This window comes from Chiloscyllium plagiosum, unplaced genomic scaffold, assembly GCF_037043375.1.
Source record: "Chiloscyllium plagiosum isolate Xiang-an unplaced genomic scaffold, Cpla_swu_hap1 HiC_scaffold_18, whole genome shotgun sequence".
In the NCBI taxonomy this organism is placed as follows: domain Eukaryota; kingdom Metazoa; phylum Chordata; class Chondrichthyes; order Orectolobiformes; family Hemiscylliidae; genus Chiloscyllium; species Chiloscyllium plagiosum.
In genome coordinates, this window is record NW_028270156.1 from 34,012,191 (window position 1) to 34,032,924 (window position 20,734).

The 20,734-nt window shown below is 40.7% G+C and overlaps 1 protein-coding gene across 8 annotated transcripts in view; it reads left to right on the plus strand.

Annotated features, from left to right (window-relative positions):
- The window catches only part of lrrc56 (leucine rich repeat containing 56), a 148,722-nt gene that overhangs the window by 110,694 nt on the left and 17,294 nt on the right, over nucleotides 1-20,734 (plus strand). For all 8 annotated transcript variants that reach the window (XM_087996436.1, XM_087996434.1, XM_087996435.1 and 5 more), the window contains 4 exons: nucleotides 8,087-8,264; nucleotides 8,600-8,782; nucleotides 14,609-14,673; nucleotides 19,631-19,770. In XM_087996436.1, coding sequence (XP_087852562.1) covers nucleotides 8,087-8,264; nucleotides 8,600-8,782; nucleotides 14,609-14,673; nucleotides 19,631-19,770 — 566 coding nt within the window. The remainder of the gene's footprint in view (nucleotides 1-8,086; nucleotides 8,265-8,599; nucleotides 8,783-14,608; nucleotides 14,674-19,630; nucleotides 19,771-20,734) is intronic.

Here is a 20,734-nt window from a genome sequence, read left to right on the forward strand (position 1 = left end):
TTTTCTAACATCAACAATAGCCTATACACTTTTTCAGGGCAATATCAGACTCTGAAAATTTAATTTCAGGTTCCATTATGTAATTTATTTTTAGTATTCCAAGAAAGGTCTGAGAAACATTCTACTGAGAAACTTGGGTGGGTTTGCTTTTCCACTTTAACAAAATGGTAGCATTTACTTTTTGTTATTACTTTGCTGATATTGTCTGCTGCAAGTTGTAATGCAGACAGTTAGCCTGCACTCATCAGCTTCCCATTTAGTCATTTACAAGAGGCAGGAGATAGGCGGCCTTAAAATTCACGTATTCTACCATTTGGCTCAGAATTAAATCCTCACTATTGATTTTGCTAGGCTTCCTGACTATTTTATTGTTATAGATCTGTTGATAAAGTCAAGTCATTAAATGCAACTCCTGCCTAATATGAAAAGTTGCTGAACCAAATTTGTAACGAAATTTACAAGCTTTTCTGTAAAACCTTCCTTTCAATTTTAGTAAAAGCTCAATGAAAGAATAAGCTGTTTTTGATGTAAGCTAAGGTAGAAGCACATTTATACATCTGGATCATTTTTTGAATGCTTTATTTAGCTAATAATTATTGCAGGTGACTATACCCAAGGTTTATGCTGTCATAACAGCTGATGAAGGATGATTGACATACTGATTGCCATTCTGTTCCATGCTCCCAATATATGCCAGAAGCCCATGATCATAAAATACTCCAGTTCTCTTCTCTTCTCAACCCCCGCCATCTCCAAAACACCATTCAATTTTCCTGACTATGTTGCTTGAAAGGATTGCTTTTCCCACTTCCCAATGTGTATGTTGAAATTTTTCCAGTTGTAATTTTTGGCAGTTTTATACAAGTGTGTTAATAGCTTTCACTAACTAAGTCTTTGTTGTTTTGCTTGCAATCCAGAAAACATTTAGCATTGCCCTAACTTTGGCCCACTTGAACTCGAGCAGCTGTAAATACCGAATAAATTCCTGTTGGCATGTGGCTTGGATCTCCAGTTGAGTTTCCTTTAAAGAAGTTAGTGGCCAGATGCATACTCAAAGCTTGACAGCATCCAGGTCAAATCAGCCCTCTTGATCAATGGTCCATCATCATTAACACAGAGTAGCATAAGTGTATACCATTCACAAAGAAGGAATGCCGGTTGGACATTAGGAAAACTATCTAGTCTCCCTCAACCAGTGCTGGAGAAAGCATTTTGATCAAGTTCAGCTGCACTCTACAGATAATCCAGGGCAAAGCTAAAAATCCATTTTATAAATCAGTTAGCTTGACATCGGTTGTTTGGAAAGTGTTGGAAGCTGAGAGTCATGAAATCTTAAAAGTGTACCGAGAAAAGCATTCTGTGATTGAAAGAAGTCAACATGATTTTACTCAATGTAAATCTTTATTGAGAAATTTGTTAGATTTTTTTTAAAGATGTAGATTAAGGGGAACCAGTAGATATATAAACTCTGGTTTCCAAATGGCATTTGATAAGGTGCCTCACAAAAGATTAATACACAAGATAAGGAGTTAGGTTGATGTATTAGCACAGATATAGGACTGGATAAACAGACAGGAATCAGAAAGTGTGGCACTATTCATTTTAGTTCTAAGAATAGAGAAACAGAAATATTTAAAAGGCATGAAACTTGTAAATTTTGGAAACCTTGGGTTTACTCATACAAGGAACATAAAAAGTTATGATGTGGGAAAACTAGAAATTAGGAAAATAAATAGCATGTTTGATTTCATTGCAAGGGGTTTGGATTTTAAGAATAAAATAGTCTTGCTGTATTACAGGGCTTTTAATGAGAAGACACCTGTCATCTGTGCAATTCTGGTTTCTTTCTGTAAGGAAGGACATACTTATTTTGGAAGCAGAGTCTAGATTAGAGTAGTGCTGGTCTATTCCTGATGAAGGGTTTTTGCCCGAAATGTCGATTTTCCTGCTCCTCGGATGCTGCCTGACCTGCTGTGCTTTTCCAGCACCACTCTAATCTAGACTCTGGTGTCCAGCATCTGCAGCCCTTGTTTTTACCTTATTTTGGAAGCAGTACACTGAAGGTTCACTAGATTTCACTGGAATGAGAGGATTGGCCTACAATGAGAAGCTAAGTAAATTAAATCTATATATTCTCTGAAGTTTAGAAGAATGAGTGATTTCATTGAAGCATTCTAAACTATATGGAGGCTTTGATTGATTAGATACTGAAATATTGTTTTTCCTAGCTGAGGAATTTGGAACAAAGGGGCACAATTTCAAGATAATTGAAATAAGAATTTTTTTTCTCTCAAAGGATTGTGTCTTTGGAATTCCCTGTGCCTGAGTGCTGTGGATACACCATCAGTGAATACCTTTAAGTCTGAAACATACCGATTTTTGGACTCTCATGGAATCCAGGGATATGGGAACCAGGCAGGAAATTGGAGTTGAAGCCCAAGATCAGCCATGATTGCACTGACTTGACAGGCCATGTTGTCTCCCTTGTTTCTATTTCTTATTTTAGGTTGCCAAGATTAGCTACTCAAGTTCTGATTGCAGCTAGACTCAGTCCTATAGTACATCTTATTATTCAGCTCTGTACACAATATTATCAATCCCCTGTAAGTAAATTGTATACAGTAATCTAGTGTTGTGTTGCAATAGAAATAGTTATTCTGGGCTCATGAGTCTGTTCTGTCATTCAGTAAAATCATCTACCAGTGGTTCAAACTTGTACCCAACAAACATGCACATGCTGCAGATACAGCACACCTTCCCTGATGCTATAGTAGCTAGCGAGTTGGTGATATGTGATACTAGAGCCAGTCTCTACTCAATTAACATCTTTTTTACAAAGTGAAACATTATTAGCTTTTGTCATTTCCATCACAGATTCAAAAAGTGTCTTATTATGGATAAATGTATTACAACATAAGTCTAGGGCACGTGGAATTTGAACCCAAACCTTCTGGCTGACAAATAGGACACTACTACTGCACCACAAGAATCCTTTTAAATATGCCATTTAATAATGACATGCATGCTTTTAATTTGCAATACATGTAAATTGCTTATAAGCAACAACTTTATGGATAGTTTTAATCATTCTGTTCAGAAATGCTATGACACATCTCTGGAGCAGATGTGACTTGAACCCAGATCTTCTGGCTGGGAGCTAGGGATACTACTATTGCACCTAAATTGCACATCTAAGTAGTATTTTTAACTAACCTGTCCAAGTTTCTTTTTTCTTCTGTATGTATGTACAATTTCCAAAACCGGAAATCACTGCTGGGAATGGTGTTGGTGTGCCAGTTAGTTTGTGTGGACCTGCTGGGTAACTGTACAGTTTAGAGGCAACATTAGTAGGGACACTACCACTGTACCACAAAACCCTTTGCACGTAATTAGTGATTAAATGCTAACTGTGCAATTGTCTCTGTTTTAGTTATTTTAATCAACATGTTTGGACCTTAATCAACATGTTTGGTTATACTATGATACAGCTCCAGGACAAGTGGGACTTAAACCTGAACCTTCTGGCTGAGAGTCAGAGATACAACTACCACAGTGCATACTGCATGATGTTTTATGATATGCTTTTGAAATATGTGGATATTTTCTAATCAATGTATTCAAGGGATGTTCTTGCACCACTTCTGGTGCAGGTGGGTCTTGAACCCAAGCCTCCACTGCACCTGAACACTTCATGGTGTCTTATATATTTTTGCATTAGTTTATTCATCTCTATTTAACCTAGTTTTTTGCATTTAATTTAGTTAGCAGTGCAAGTTCAATCCATAAAACACTGCAGCCGAATGGAGGCCTGCTTTCTCAAATGGGTAATATTTACCATTTACTATGAGGAATATTTACCCTCAATTGTGTCTTTCTAATGCAGGGAGATTAACCCTGCAGTCCTTTGTGAACTATGGTTCCTTACGTTAATTTACTCAAGTTTAATGAAACTATTTAATTAGAGTTTGTGTTTAATTCTTTAAATTAATAAATTTAACTACTTTAAACTAATTTAAATTGTGAAATAATATCAACAATGTATTGATAATATAGATTAACAAATGTATTAATTTAGTATAAAAACGAACAACTTATGTATTTGGTTATATAATAATCAGGGTATTTTGTTGCACACTGCATACCAAGTGAAGATCAATGACTAACTATTCCCTTGTGAACAATGAAACCCTTTCCTCCTTATTATGGTTGGCAATAAAAGCCAAGATTTATCAGGCTGATCAGATTAATGACTCAGAAAAGGTCAGTCACTGAAATAGTACAAGCCTTCACAAGAATAACAATTCCACTTCAATTCATTTAGAAAGGAAGTAAAAAGGAAAGATACAAGTACACATCAGCAAAGGGCTGAGCCAAAAAATATTAAAAATTGTGTTTATTTCTAAATGTTGAAAACCAAGCTGGCAATAGAATGTTAGCATAGTGGATAACATATAAATACTGAAAACTAGAAATAATCAGCAGCTCTGGCAGTAGTATAAAGAAGAAAAATTATTATTAAGATCAGTGACCTTTGGTCAGAACTCTGATTTAGATTTTTATTGTGTTAATGATCCAGTAATCCAGAGACTTGGACCAATGGTCTAGATACACAACTTCAAATCTCATTTTTTTTTTGCATGCACTCCTGGGTTCTGGTTGTAACCAGCCAGGCTAGTTTTTATTGCCCATTACTAATTTCCCCGAGAATAATAATAATGAGGTTTGGTACTGTCGCGATCCATACAGGTTATCATTTTTTGCATTGCTTTTGCTACACTTGCAGCTTTCAATTGCATTTATTTTAAAAATTATTTTCAAGGATGTGGATGTCATTGGTAAGGCCAGCATTTATGACCTATTCATAATTACCCTTGAAAAGCTAGCAGTCAGCTGCCTACTACAGTTCATGGGGGGTCAATACAACAGTGTTAGGAAAGGTGCTCCAGGAGTTTTGGTCCAACAGCAATCACTCCAGGATGGTGTGTAGCTTGATGAGGAACTTACAGGTGGTAGTGTTCTCATGCCCCTGCTGCCCAACGCCTTTGAAGTATTAGGGGTCACACATTTGGAAGGTGCTATCGAAGATACCTTAATGAGTTACTGCAGTACATTTTGTAGATTGTACATATAGCTGTCACTGTCAATGGTGGAGGGACTAAATGTTGAAGGAACAGAATTAGCTTTCCAGCCAATGTTGCTTTATCCTGGATAGTGTGAAATTTCATGTTGGAGTTGCACATATCCTGGCAAGAAGTGATTATTCCATCACAGTTTGGGACAGGTTGATAGTGAACAGGGTTTGTGGAGCCATACAGTGAGTTACTTGATTCAAATTTCCCTCTGACCTGCTCTAGGCCAGCACAGTGGCTCAGCAATCAGCACTGCTGTGTCACAGCGGTAGGGACCCATGTTTGATTCCATATACTCGGACAACTGCCCGTGTGGAGTTTACTTATTCTCCATGTTTCTGGTGGGTTCCCTTCAGGTGCTCTGGTTTCCTCCCTCGGCCCAAAGGTGTGCAGGTTAGGTGGATTGGCCATACTAAATTACCCATAGTGTTCAGGGCTGTGCAAGCTAGGTGGGTTAGCCATTGGAAATGCAAGTTACAGGGAAAGGATGAGGGAGGGTATGGACTTGTTGGGCCGAATGGTGTGCATCCACGCAGTAAAGATTCTGTGATTCTATGCTTTTGTATCTATAATATTTGTGTGAGTAGTCCAGTTCAGTTTCTGATTAATTATTTTTAATTTCAAAAATATTCTTTATTCATAACAATCAACTCTCAGGTTCTAAATTGCGTCAGTACAGTTTTATGCAGAGAGAGAAAAGCAAACAAATACCCCATACGTTAACACAGATATGGAAGGACTTGTTACTGCATGAAAACAAGTAAATGAGTTAGTGAGAATGATTAAATAGCCCCCAAAAATGAAAAGGTGACTGCTCAAAGACTTTCATCTCAGTGAAGGCCTATTTAGAGTAGGCTTCGAGTCATGCACAACATTGCATGGGCCTTTATCTGTGGGATATGATCTACATGCAGGTGCCACATCCACTTGAGGGGTGAAGGAAGTGCTATTGTATAGTGACAAGGAGGAAAAGTAGTAGTCAGTCACCCAGAGTCACTCCAACAGTGCCCTGCTGGGGAGCCAAAGGCCAGGAACATTGCACCTGAACCTGTGTAAGGATGCTCAGAAGGTTGGAGCCCTGTGTGCCACAGATTTCCACAGGGCACCCACCAAAGTCACCTGAGGCAAACCTGCAAAAAAAATCAGTAGCCTTCCTCAATTTCAAGGTGGCATCAAGGTGTGGCAGCAGGGAAAAAAAATTAGATACTGAAGTCACTTTTGGTGCTGATCTTCCAGACACCTTGAACCAAATATAGTACTTTATACGACAGTCAGTGCTTGCAGATGAATTCAATTCCATCTTCTGCATCAAATTGCTCCCCCATTGGCAGTTTGCCTTTAGCAGCCCAAGATCTAATTTCTGGAATTCTCTCCCTTCAGCTCGCTCTCTCTCCTCTTTTAAGACACTGCTAAAAAACAATTTGTTGACCAAGCTTTTACTTGATTCCCCTAATCTTATCTTTTTTATTTCTTGGTACCTGATGACATTTCTATGAGAAGCTAGGGCCATTTACTGTGTTATAGAGATTATATAAATACACTTTGTTGTATCAGTGCTGTTATGCAAAAGAGTCAGAACTATTTGCTATTGTGTCTGTGCAGATGGTAATGATATTTTAAGAACTGATTTACATTTTAGTCAGAAGAAACAGCAAGAAAATTGGAGGGATATACCACAACAAAATATTGCTTCAACTTAATTACTGTCCAAGATCACTTTATTGTAATGTGAAAGCTTAAGTTTGTAGTTCAAAATCTCTTTGCACAATAGCAGAAGATTATTTTAGTCTAGAGCTTAGCTCTATGCAGTGTGGGGGAATGGAGCATAACGATTGAGAATGTCCACACCCATTATGCTGTTCTGGCACACCAGTGCAATAGGATCAACTCTTCGAAATTTCCCCATCAGCATCTGACTGGATTCTACTGGCAAAGTGTACTGTGTCATTTGCCAACTGAAGAGATTACTGCACCCTCTTTTAAAAGAGCACAGTAAACAATCTGCCCATTCTAATTAACCTCATTATTTTAAATTTACTTTTTGCCCTCTGTAATGCACTTGGAAACATTTTAAGTATGTTATTAGCACTTTATAAAAGCAAGTTGTTGTGATGAAGAAAGTGAGGGCTGCAGTTGCTGGACATCAGAGTCGAAACGTGTGGCGCTGGAAAAGCACAGCAGGTCAAGCAGCATCCGAGGAGCAGGGCACTTGGGCATAAGCCCTTCATCAGGAATGTGGGGGTGGGGGAAGGGGACTGAGAGATATAGAGGGATGGGGGTGGAGGGATGCTAGCTGGGAAGGTGATAGGTAGGTGCAGGTCAGGGGTGAATATGATAGGTCAGTGGGGAGGGGTGTCGTCCTCCACCGCCAAAGCCAAGCCACTCAACAACTGGAGGAAGAACGCCTCATCTTCCGCCTTGGGACCCTACAACCACATAGCATCAACATTGACTTAGTTAGTTTCCAAATCCCCCCTCCCACACTTCATCCCAGATCCAACCCTCCAATTTGGCATTGCTCTCTTGACCTGTCCTACTGTACATCTTCCTTCCCAGCTATCCGCTCCACTCTTCCCACCGACCTATCACAATAACCCCCCCCACCTGCATCTACCTATCACCTTCCAAGCTATCTTGCCCCACCACCACCCTCCTACTTATCTCTCAGCCACCCCCCACCACACATTCCTGATGAAGGGCTTATACCTGAAATATCAACTCTCCTGTTCCTCAGATGGTGCCTGACCTCCTGAGCTTTTCCAGCACCACACTTTTCAAAGTTGTTGTTATGGTCAATCAGAAAGTACTTTGCAAATAACTTTGACTGTTTGACTATTAAGAGTTTTGTTTTTCACTATTCATTAAAAATATCACTTTACAGTGTCTTGACAACATCCATTAATCGTAATTTTAAAATAGCGATAACTGTTGTCATTTTTCTACTCCACTCATTACAGGATTCAAATTCTAACTACAGGGAGACGGTTAAAAAGTTAATCCCACACTTGAAGTATTTGGACGACATTCCTGTGAGTGAGACCTGCATTCAGTCTAACTGTACCATCAATAAGGATTGGCTTATTGTGAAGGAAGCCATTAAGGATGGCATCTCAGCTGAGGACCTTGAAAATTTAGGTCTGTGGAATAATTCAAACAATTATTAAAAGCACTACAAGTATCCGTGACAAATAGTCATTAACAGGAAAGAGCATTTTTTCCATATCTTGTCATAAAATCCTAGTCACACTATTAACATTTGTATACAAAAGTGCAAATGTGCAGGTAAAATTAACACAAAGTTGTAACTATTCACACTTTAGATTAGCGCCTCTAGATATTGAGTATATTTTTCATTACACTTGATTAAAAAACTAAACAGAAATGTGCACAAAGACTACTCACCTCACAAAATGACTTTTACATAAGTGATGTTAATATTCTATAAAAGCAAACTTTTTTTAAACATGCAGATGACAGTATTACCATTGGGAGACCAGCTTCACGAAAGCACCAAAGTTGTACATCTCAAAAGTTGTCAGTTTCTCAGAGGCCTCACAGCGCTGGAAGACTCTCCACAGGATCTTCTGTTGGCATCTTACGAACAGGAATTCCTGATAGCAGGCTTTATGATGATGCAAGTGACCTAACACATGGTAATGGAACATCAACTATTTTGATAATTAGTGCATTTTCATGTCGTGCAATGAATTTCATTAACACCACAGAGTTGTTGTGACCTGAAATGCCTTCTGAACATGTGTATTTATTCATTTTATATTTGGCATTATGAAGTTAAATACTACAAGTGCACTCTGAGCATCTTGAATCATAATCTGCTGATCATCATATATCCTGTGAATATATCTGCCAAGATAGTGAAAGAACTAATTTTCTTGAAAAAAAATTGAAATACCAGAGAGCAAATCATAAATACTTTTGATGTCAGAAATTACATGGAATTTTGAATTAACCTGGCTCTTTTAGAGTCATGGAATTGTATAGCACGAAAACAGATCAGTCAGTCCAACTTGTGCATGTCAACCAAGTTTTCCCAAACTAAATTAGTCCCTTTTGCCTGCATTTGGCTGATATCTCTCTGAACTTTCCTGTTCATTTAACTGTCCAAATATCTTTTAAATGTTGTAACTGTATCTGCATTCTACCATTTCCTCTGGCAGTTCATTCCATATACGAATCACCCTCTGTGTGAAAAGGTTGCTCATCAGGTCCCTTTTAAATCTTTTTCCTGTGACCTTAAAATTGTGCCCTTTAGCTTTGAACTCCTCTACCCTAGGAAAGGTTACAGCATCTGGAGTTCATTGTTTCATTTTAACCACTGACCTCACTTTTTGTTTCACTATGTTAAATGCAAATTGCACCATCTGCCATAGTGGGATTTGAATGCATTCCCCCAGAACATTAGCCTGGAGCCCTGGATTACTAGTGCATTGACATTATCACTATGCCACTACACTACTTACTCTCTCAACAAAGCCCAAAGTGTTCTGCATAGAGTCATAGAGATGTACAGCATGGAAACAGATCCTTCAGTCCAACCAGATATCCCAACCCAATCTAGTCCCACTTGCCAGCACCCGGCCCATATACCTCCAAACCCTTCCTATTCATATACCCATCCAAATGCCTCTTAAATGTTACAATTGTACCAGCCTCCACCACATCCTCTGACAGCTCATTCCATACACGTACCACCCTCTGCGTGAAAAGGTTGCCCCTTAGGTCTCTTTTATATCTTTCCCCTCTCACCCTAAACCTATGCCCTCTAGTTCTGGACTCCCCGACCCCAAGGAAAAGACTTTGTCTATTTATCCTATCCATGCCCCTCATAATTTTGTAAACCTCTATCAGGTCACCCCTCAGCCTCCGACGCTCCAGGGAAAACAGCCCCAGCCTGTTCAGCCTCTCCCTATAGCTCAAATTCTCCAACCCTGGCAACATCCTTGTAAATCTTTTCTGAATCCTTTCAAGTTTCACAACATCTTTCCGATAGGAAGGAGACTAGAATTGCACGCAATATTCCAACAGTGGCCTAACCAATGTCCTGTACAGCTGCAACATGACCTCCCAACTCCTGTACTCAATACTCTGACCAATAAACAAAAGCATATCAAACGCCTTCTTCACTATCCTATCTACCTCCACTTTGAAGGAACTATGAACCAACACTCCAAGGTCCCTTTGTTCAGCAACACGCCCTAGGACCTTACCATTAAGTGTACAGGTCCTGCTAAGATTTGCTTTCCCAAAATGCAGCACCTCACATTTATCTGAATTAAACTCCATCTGCCACTTCTCAGCCCATTGGCCCATCTGGTCCAGATCCTGTTGTAATCTGAGGTAACCCTCTTCGCTGTCCACTACACCTCCAATTTTGGTGTCATCTGCAAACTTACTAACTGTACCTCTTATGCTCACATCCAAATCATTTATGTAAATGACAAAAAGTACAGGGCCCAGCACCGATCCTTGTGGCACTCCACTGGTCACAGGCTTCCAGTCTGAAAAACAACCCTCCACCCTCTGTCTTCTACCTTTGAGCCAGCTCTGTATCCAAATGGCTACTTCTCCCAGTATTCCATGAGATCTAACCTTGCTAATCAGTCTCCCATGGGAGACCTTGTTGAACGCCTTACTGAATTCCATATAGATCACATCATCTGCTCTGCCCTCACCAATCGTCTTTGTTACTTCTTCAAAAAACCCAATCAAGTTTGTGAGACATGATTTGCCATGCACAAAGCCATGTTGACTATCCCGAATCAGTCCTTGCCTTTCCAAATACATGTACATCCTGTCCCTCGGGATTCCCTCCAACAACTTGCCCACCACTGAGGTCAGGCTGACCGGTCTATAGTTCCCTGGCTTGTCTTTACCCCCCTTCTTAAACAGTGGCACCACGTTTGCCACCCTCCAGTCTTCCGGCACCTCACCTGTGACTATCAATGCTACAAATATCTCAGCAAGAGGCCCAGCAATCACCTCTCTGGCTTCCCACAGAGTTCTCAGATACACCTGATCAGGTCCTGGGGATTTATCCACTTTTAACCATTTCAAGACATCCAGCACTTCCTCCTCTGTAATCTGGACATTTTGCAAGATGTCACCATCTATTTGCCTACAGTCTATATCTTCCATATCCTTTTCCACAGTAAATACTGATGCAAGATATTCATTTAGTATCTCCCTCATTTTCTGTGGCTCCACACAAAGGCCACCTTGCTGATCTTTGAGGGGCCCTATTCTCTCCCTCGTTACCCTTTTGTCCTTAATATATTTGCAAAAACCCTTTGGATTCTCCTTAATTATTTTTCCCAAAGCTATCTCATGTCCCCGTTTTTGCCCTCCTGATTTCCCTCTTAAGTATACTCCTACTTTCTTTATACTCTTCTAAGGATTCACTCGATCTATCCTATCTATACCTGATATATGCTTCCTTCTTTTTCTTAACCAAACCCTCAATTTCTTTAGTCATCCAGCATTCCCTATACCTACCAGCCTTCCCTTTCACCCTGACAGGAATATACTTTCTCTGGATTCTTGTTATCTCATTTCTGAAGGCTTCCCATTTTCCAACCGTCCCTTTACCTGTGAACATCTGCCTCCAGTCAGTTTTCGAAAGTTCTTGCCTAATACCGTCAAAATTGGCCTTTCTCCAATTTAGAACTTCAACTTTTAGATCTGGTCTATCCTTTTCCATCAGTATTTCTGCAGAAGGATTGCTGAACTCAAAACATTAACACTGCTTTCTGCCTCTCCATGGATGTTGCCAGAATTCTATTTTTTGTTTCAAACCCAGTACTGATACTGAGGAATTAGTTGGTAGCCAACAAAAGATGGTGTTGCACATGAATGCTCTGCTGATGGGCAGTTGTCCTGGGAAAAAGGGGCTGACCATGATGGTACTCAGTAATCATTTGGAAATACAAATAGGGCTTGCTTCACCAGTATCCCGGCAACTCCTTGGTAGTGGCCACTGCAGCAAGTATCAGCATCACTAAAATCCTGGGTATTGTTTGAGGTTCCCAGTATCTGCAGAAAATGTAACTCTCATCTGCATTGACAAAATAGGTCACAGGATTTCTTTTTCGGGTGACTTACAGCAGCAACAATATGTTATTGAGAAGAGGGGAGCACAAATCAAAAGTTATGGCTTGTTTTGGGAGGGATGAGCTTTATTTTCTTCAAGAAAACTAGACTTCAGGGCCATAGATCCAACTCTGGGGAAAGTTGTCCTCTTAGGGACATTAATATATGTCTCAAGGCATCCCTGTTACAGGACACACCTACACACGAGAAAGGAAATTTGAAAACAAATCTAACTCAAGACCAGAAATAACTGAAGAACATCCTATCGATACATGGTGTACTTAAATGCCATAAGATATAGGCGCAGAATTAAGCCATTCGGCCCATTGTGTCTGCTCTACCATTCAATCACATCTGACATGTTTCACAACCTCATTCTCCTGCCTTCTCCCTGTAACCCTTGATCCCTTTACTAATCAAGAATCTAGCTACTTCTGTCATAATGATTTGGCCTCCACAGCCTTCTGTAACAATGAGTTCCATAGATTCACCACCCTCTGCTTGTAGAACTTCCTCTTCATTCACTTCTAAAGGATCATTCCTTCACTCTGAGGTTGTGCCCTCAGGTTATAATCTCTTATACTAGTGGAAACATCTTCTCCATATCCACTCTATTCAGGTGTCTCAGTGTTCTGTAAGTTTCAATCAGCTCACTCCCTCATCCTTCTAAACTCCATTGAGTACAGACCCAGTCCCCAACCACTCCTCATATGACAACAAGCCCTTAATCCCCAGCATCATTCTTGTCAACCTCCTCTGGACTCCTTCAATGCCAGCATACTTTTCCTTAGATATAGGGCCCAAACTGCTCACAATAGTCCAAATGCGGTCTGACCAGAGATTAAAACAGCCTCGGCAGTATATTCCTGCTCTTGTATTCTAGTCCTCTTGAAATGAAAGCTAACATTGTATTTGCCTAATGAATCTGCATGTTAACCTTAATAGACTTCTGAACTAGGACTCCTAAGTCCCTTTGTGCTTCAGATTTCTGAAGCCTTTCCTCATTTAGAAAATAATCTATTCTTCCTACCAAAGTGTATAGCCTCACACTGCCCACATTGTATTCACCTGACACTTTTTTGCCCACTCTCCTAACCTGTCTAAATCCTTCTGCAGCCTCTCCACTTTCTTAACTGTACCTGTCCCTCCAACTATCTTTGTGTCATCTGCAAATTTAGCAACAATTCCTCAGTTTCTTCATCCCAATCATTAATGTACAATGTGAATAGTTGCGATTCCAAAACTGACCCATGCCAAACTTGACTAGTCATTTAGCCATCCTGAAAAAGACCCACCTATCCTCATTCTCTGCTTTCTATCCATACCAGTAGCTTGCCCATAACACCATGGGCTCATTTTATTTCACAGTCTCCACTGCAACACTTTATTAAAGGCTTTCTGGAAATCTAAATAGATAATGTCCACTGGCTCTCCTTTGTCTAACTTGCTCATTACCCATCACTGAGTTCTAATGGATTTGTCATGCATGACCTCCCCTTGATGAAGCTGTGCTGACTCAGCTCTGTTTTACTATGTACTTCCAAGTACTCCACAATCTCAGCCTTAATAATGGGCTTTAAGCTCTTGATCCGTTTTAAAAAAAAAGGTTGCTTAATTATTAATGAAATTGCCATCTCCAGTCCATTTGCATTGAGGTTTGTGTTTGGAGCAACTTATTAAAGATTGACTTGTTCACAAAGCTATGAGAAATTTTCTGATCTTTCCAGTCTAAAATCATTACAATGTTTTAAAATTTTTATTTTGTTGATCAAAAGCACAGAAAAAAAATCCCATTTGCCTTGTCACTGTCAATTGCAAGGGGAATTGGGAATATAAAATGAAGTGTAGAGCATTATAGTGAGGCCATCAGACAACAAGAGCAACTCCAGGCAACAGAAATCAATTTAGATCAATCTTTCCACATAATGGACTGAGGGGGAGCTGGAGAGGAGCAGTCCCTGGTTTTTAAGAGGATTGAGAGTACCTGAAGGGACCGTCCGAGAATCTCATGATCCCCCGGCCCCATGTTAGTGAGATGTAGTCCCAGTGACCCTATGAACTCAGTAATATTGGAATCCTCCTGCCATAATCTCAAGTGTTATGGATACAAGCACAGAAGAAGAAAAGTGAGTAAGTAGTTTCGAATTAATTCCTTTCTAGAGATGGTGTGGGGAATGTTTAAAGCAAGCTACCAAGGAAAATGGTAAGTTCAGGAATCTTGGTAAATTTCAGGAAAGTGAAGGGCATCAGAGGGAAGAACATGGTTATTGAAATATGGAGACACACATCAGTTCTCCCAAAGTAGTTGTTTCCTTAAAAGGTGCATCCAGAAATAACAGTCTTACCTAATGTCATCTTAATTTTCTTTCCAGGTGCCAGCAGCATATTTTGTGGAAATCCTGTCACAGCTCTTCGAGCCCGGAGGAAGAAGCAAGGTGTAAGGCTTTACTGTGCCTTTTAGACAGTGTTTACATGAAGTCCAATATGTGTTCTGTTGTGTATCTCTAATCCTTGAATTCTGTCTGCCATGTCAAAAATATTCCAGAAAACGTTACACCCATTGTTTGAAGCATGTTCAGGATTCCACAGCAGCCTGGACACACCAGCTCAGTTGGGTAGACAGAAAGTGTCTTGATCAGAGTAACGCCTACAGCATGGATACTGATCTCCATTTTAATTCAAATAGGCTTGGGATCTGCGTCCCTGCCCAATCTATGGCAAACAAAAATCATGCCCCTTTGCACACATGAACTAGTTCATGGTCTCTACTGGCACAATTGCTGATTTATCTGCAGAGAAAAATATATTTTTACATAAATAAAAGTATCATTCAGTTCCTCTGGAATCCAGCAAAGCCTATCCAGCTGCAGAAATTATTCAGAATCAACTTCAGAATGTGCTTCATGTTTTAATTTATCTCTCAAATCTGTTAAAACAATTTACCTCCAATTACTTTGTTATCCTGATTAAAAATGTCCAAGCCAAGTTATATATAACTGCCTACAACAGCAGAATAATAATATACTGTGCTACATGGTATAAGATGCTCTTATTGCAAAATGGATTTTCCATGTATCTCTACCCCCTCAAATTACTGTGAGCATTACATGGGAAGTCACACCAACGTGTACTAAAAATTCTTAATCAACAGAAAAACAGTACAACATGCCAATCTGTAAAAACCCAGCAGTTCAAGTCTTCTCAAATAGCCCAAATTATGTAAGAAAACATTTTGATTAACTGTGATTCAGTTGATAGGATATAGACCTCTGAGTCAGAATATTTGGGGTCATGTTGCCACTAGAGATTTTGGTCTATAACCTAAGCTTATATTTCAGAGACGTATGGAGGGATTGCTGCACTGATGAGGTGGGAGATGGGAATTTGTTTTTATTTGAGCAATAAATCAGCATCAAACTATAACTAAAGCTTGCTAAAGGTTACTATATGATAAATATGAAAATCGGTAATTAGAATCCCACCCTCCGACTGCCATCAGTCCCTAAATCTGTCCCACCTCCATCTCTACCAGCTACAAAAGCTGTTCAAGGAAATCTCCATTTAGATTTTATTTGAGGCGGCATGGTGGCTCAGTGGTTAGCACTGCTGTCTCACAGCACCAGGGTCTCAGGTTCGATTCCAGCCTCGGGTTGTCTGCGTGGAGTTTGCACATTCTCCCCGTGTCTGCGTGGGTTTCCTCCGGGTGCTCTGGTTTCCTCCCACAATCCTAAGATGTGCAGGTTAGGTGAATTGGCCATGCTAAATTGCCTGCAGTGTTTGGTGCATTAGTCAGAAGGAAATGGGTCTGGGTGGACTACTCTTCGGAGGATCGATGTTTGAAGGGCCTGTTTCCACACCATAGGGAATCTAATCTAGATCAAAACTTTTGTCACATTTCATCCCAATATCAAACTCACCATGGACTACTCTCTACTATCTTGGACACATGCATCTCAGTACCACACTATACCGCAAACCCACAGACAACCTCACAATGCTACACTTCTCCAGCTTCCACCCAAAACATATTAAAACAGCCATCCTCTCTGGACAACCCCTGCATGTACACCGATCTCTTCAGATGAGGAGGAACGTGACGGGCACCTGGAAGTACTCGGGATGCCCTCCTAAGAATGGGTACCATGCTCAACTCATCAACCGCCAGTTCCAACGTGCAAGGAACCGTAATGACCTCCTCAGGAGACAGACATGTGCTGCAACCGACAGGGTACCCTCCGTTGTCCAGTACTTCCCAGGAGCTGAAAATCTACGCCATGTTCTTCACAACCTGCAACACATCATCAATGAGGATGAGCACCTTGCCAAGACCTTCCCCTCACCTCCGCTGTTGCCTTTAAACAACCACCAAACCTCAAACAAATCATTGTTCATCGCAAGCTGCCCGGCTTTCAACCTCCATTCAACCCTGTCATGGTGGGCGCTGCAAGACATGTCGGAGTGTGGACATGGACACCACCATTACACATGGGGACACCTCCCATGTATGTGGCAGATATTCATGTGACTCAGCCAATGGTGTCTATCTTATACGTTGCAGGCAAGGATGCCCTGAGGCACAGTACATTGGGGAAACTGAGCAAAGGCTACGGTAACGGATGAATGGGCACCGCACAACAATCAACAGACAGGAGTGTTCCCTCCCAGTTGGGGAACACTTCCATGGTCCAGGATATTCGACCTCGGACCTTCATGTGACCATCCTCCAAGGCGGACTTCGGGACAGGCAGCAGCGAAACGTGGCCGAGCAGAGGCTGATAGCTAAGTTCCGTACCCATAGGGAGGGCCTCAAGTGGGACCTTGGGGTCATGTCACACTACAGGTGACCACCATTGCACTATACACACACACACACAGACACTCCTACACACACACACACGCACAGACACACTCCTATACAGACACGGACACACGTATACAGACACAGACACTCACACACATCCCTACAGACACACATACTCACACATGCACCTCCTCACAGACTTAGACACTCTACACTCACATACACACACATATACACTCTCTCTCACACTCACAACCCCTCACCCCAGACAGACACACACATAAAAACCCACATGCACACATATACTTTTGTGGGGTGAATTTGTACTTACATTGTGCTTTGCTCAAAAGCTGCATGAATTCATGTAAGACTCTGTTAACTCACTTTTTAGATTAGAATCAGTCTAAACATTATGGCCCAGACAGAGAACACAGTGGGCTAACACCTTCAACATATTATCTGGCTAACACCAATTGTTACAGTTAACTTGAGAATGTAACTTTTAAAAAAGGTTATGTGACTTACATATGAAAGAAGTGAAACTATCATGGTATTTGAACAGATGAAAGACTCGATAAACAATCAAGGTATTTTTCAATGTATAATTTCAGTTACATCACATTGTAAACTTTTGCTATGAATTCTGTGCCTTACAATTGTGTCCTTCACAATCCCCTGATGAAGGAGCGGTGCTCCATAAGCTATTGCTTCCAATTAAACCTGTTGGACTATAACCTGGTATTGTGTGATTTTTAACTATGTCACATTGAGCCTGATTAGTGTAATTGCAGTGAAAATCCTCAATCTCTTTTGATTAGGTTACCAGATTAAAGTTTGGGAACTGCTGATATAAAGCGTAGTTCAAAATTGAGTTGCCTCCAAATCGCACCATTTTGGCTCAGATTATTTAACTTGCTGAGCTAAAATCCTGGAACTCCCTCCTTAACTGCACTCTAGGTATAGGTCCACCACATGAATTGCAATAGCTGAAGAAGGCAGTTCACCGAGGGCAATTAGTGATGGGCAGCAAATGGTACATGCCAGTATGAAAAAACAATATCAAATCCTGCACCAGTATAATTATTTTCAAGAGTGTGTGTTGTCCATCCATCTCAAATTGGTGCCCATCTTACACCTACTGAGAAGGAACATTCTCCCACCTACAATCAACTTTTGTGTTATTTTAACCTCTCTTCTCTTTTGTTGACTACTATTCACTGCTTTCCTATTTCCTATCCCCTTCCTCTAAATCTTCTGTCTGTCTTTTAATTTCACTGCTCGTTTCTGTTCTATTCTATTTTCTGTACTCTATATTAAAAAAAGTTTATTTTCCAGCACTTCTTAAATTTCCTTGTCATGGTTCTTTATTAAAACAAAATTTCTGCCGTTCCTCTTATGCTGAAAATTCACACTGATTTTTATAGTCACCAGTGAGGAATGACCATCCAAGGTGACTTACTAGGTTGCGCCCAAAACACAGGAACCAGACTGGAGCAACGGCCAGATCTGTCAGAAGAGGGTAGAGGCAAGAAAATATACAAGTGATATGCCATCTCAAAGATCCTAATACCAATAACTGGAGCTCTGAAGAAAGGTCCCTGGACCCAAAACATTATAACTCTGTTTTCTCTTCACAGATGCTGCCAGATTTGCTGAGTTTTTCCAGCAATATTTTTGTCTTTGCATCTGACTTTCAGCATTTGGAGTTCTTGGATTTTTTGGTATAGACTGTAGATTATTATCATCTACTAGGATACCTGAAACCAAATTGAACTAGGGACAGATGATAATAATATGCTCATTGTGATACCTGGGTGAGCACTTGATTGGTATATGAATATATATGGATATAAACTAGGAAACCAGACCATGTGGCACACCGGTAGCATCCCTACCTTTGAGCCAGAAAACCCAGGTTCCCAACTGCTCCAGAGTCATGTCATATCATGTCTGAACATATTTTTACTGGTATATCTGTACGGTCCCCAGGTTTAAGGGGAGGCAAGGCATATTATGTCCAAACAGGTTTGATTAAAATAACTATACGTGGGATACCAGTAATCTGTGATGTTAGAGTTGTTTGATGTGTAAGTTGAGGTTAAAGGGAAAAGATATGATAGTTAAACATTAACTATTTTCACTGGTTGGAAACTCTAGAACCAGGGGACATAGTCTGAGAATTAGGACCAGACCATTCAGGAGAGATGTTAGGAAGCATTACTGCACACAAAGGATGCTAGATGTGCAGAACTCACTTCCACAAGTGGCAGTGGATGCTCAATCAGTTGTTAATTTTAATTCTGAGTTAGATAAATTTTTGATAAGCAAATGTAGTCAAGAATATGGGCCAAAGACCGGTGAATGGAGTCAGGCTAGAGTTCAGCCATTGAATGATCTCTTTGAATGGTGCAACAGGATAAATGGGCTGAATAACCTACTCCTGTTACTATGTTCCTAAATAAAACTCTAACTGGTAAAGTTTGTGCCTGGATTCTGCCTAACCTACTTTTACCCTTTGGTGTTTAATATTGATGAATGTTGGAAAAATATAGTTGTTGCAGATTTGCTATTAATTATTGGTCATCTTTCTTAGGTATCAAGTGATAGAGCAGGGAACTGGTTTAGTCCGTATACACACTTGCCAGAACATACCTATGATTCACTAGAAATCGATAGCAGAACCCGAGATGATATTTTTGCGGAGCTGAGAGCTTGGCGGAACGAACACAGTAGGTAAGTATTATTCTGAAAAAAAACTGCATGTCAGAATTCCCTAAATTAGAAAATAATTAATAAAGGAAATGTTGGGAACTTTAAATTACTAAATGCTGCTTAGCAGTTTTAGCACAATAAGCTATCCCAAATGTTTGACAAGAGCAGTTGTACAGGACGTTGGTTAGGCCACTTTTAGAATACTTTGTACAGTTCTGGATATTATTAAATTGGAGAGGGTGCAGAAAAGATTTATAAGGATGTTACCAGGAATGGAGGGTTTAAGTTATAAGGAGAGGGTGGATAGGCTGGGACTTCTTTCAGGTAAAAACAATGACTGCAGATGCTGGAAACCAGATTCTGGATCAGTGGTGCTGGAAGAGCACAGCAATTCAGACAGCATCCGAGGAGCTTCGAAATCGACGTTTCGGGCAAAAGCCCTTCATCAGGAATAAAGGCAGAGAGCCTGAAGTGTGGAGAGATAAGCTAGAGGAGGGTGGGGGTGGGGATAGAGTAGCATAGAGTACAATAGGTCAGTGGGGGAGGAGATGAAGGTGATAGGTCAGGGAGGAGAGGGTGGAGTGGATAGGTGGAAAAGGAGCTGGGCAGGTCGGACAAGTCCGGACACGTCAAGGGGACAGTTTTGCTGGAGGTTAGAAACTAGGATGAGGTGGGGGAAGGGGAAATGAGGAAGCTGTTGAAATCCACATTGATGCCCTGGGGTTGAAGTGTTCCGAGGCGGAAGATGAGGCGTTCTTCTTCCATGCGTCTGGTGGTGAGGGAGCAGCGGTGGAGGAGGCCCAGCACCTCCATATCCTCGGCAGAGTGGGAGGGGGAGTTGAAATGTTGAGCCACGGGGCGGTTTGGTTGATTGGTGCAGGTGTCTCGGAGATGTTCCCTAAAGCGCTCTGCTAGGAGGCGCCCAGTCTCCCCAATGTAGAGGAGACCGCATCGGGAGCAACGGATACAATAAATGATATTAGTG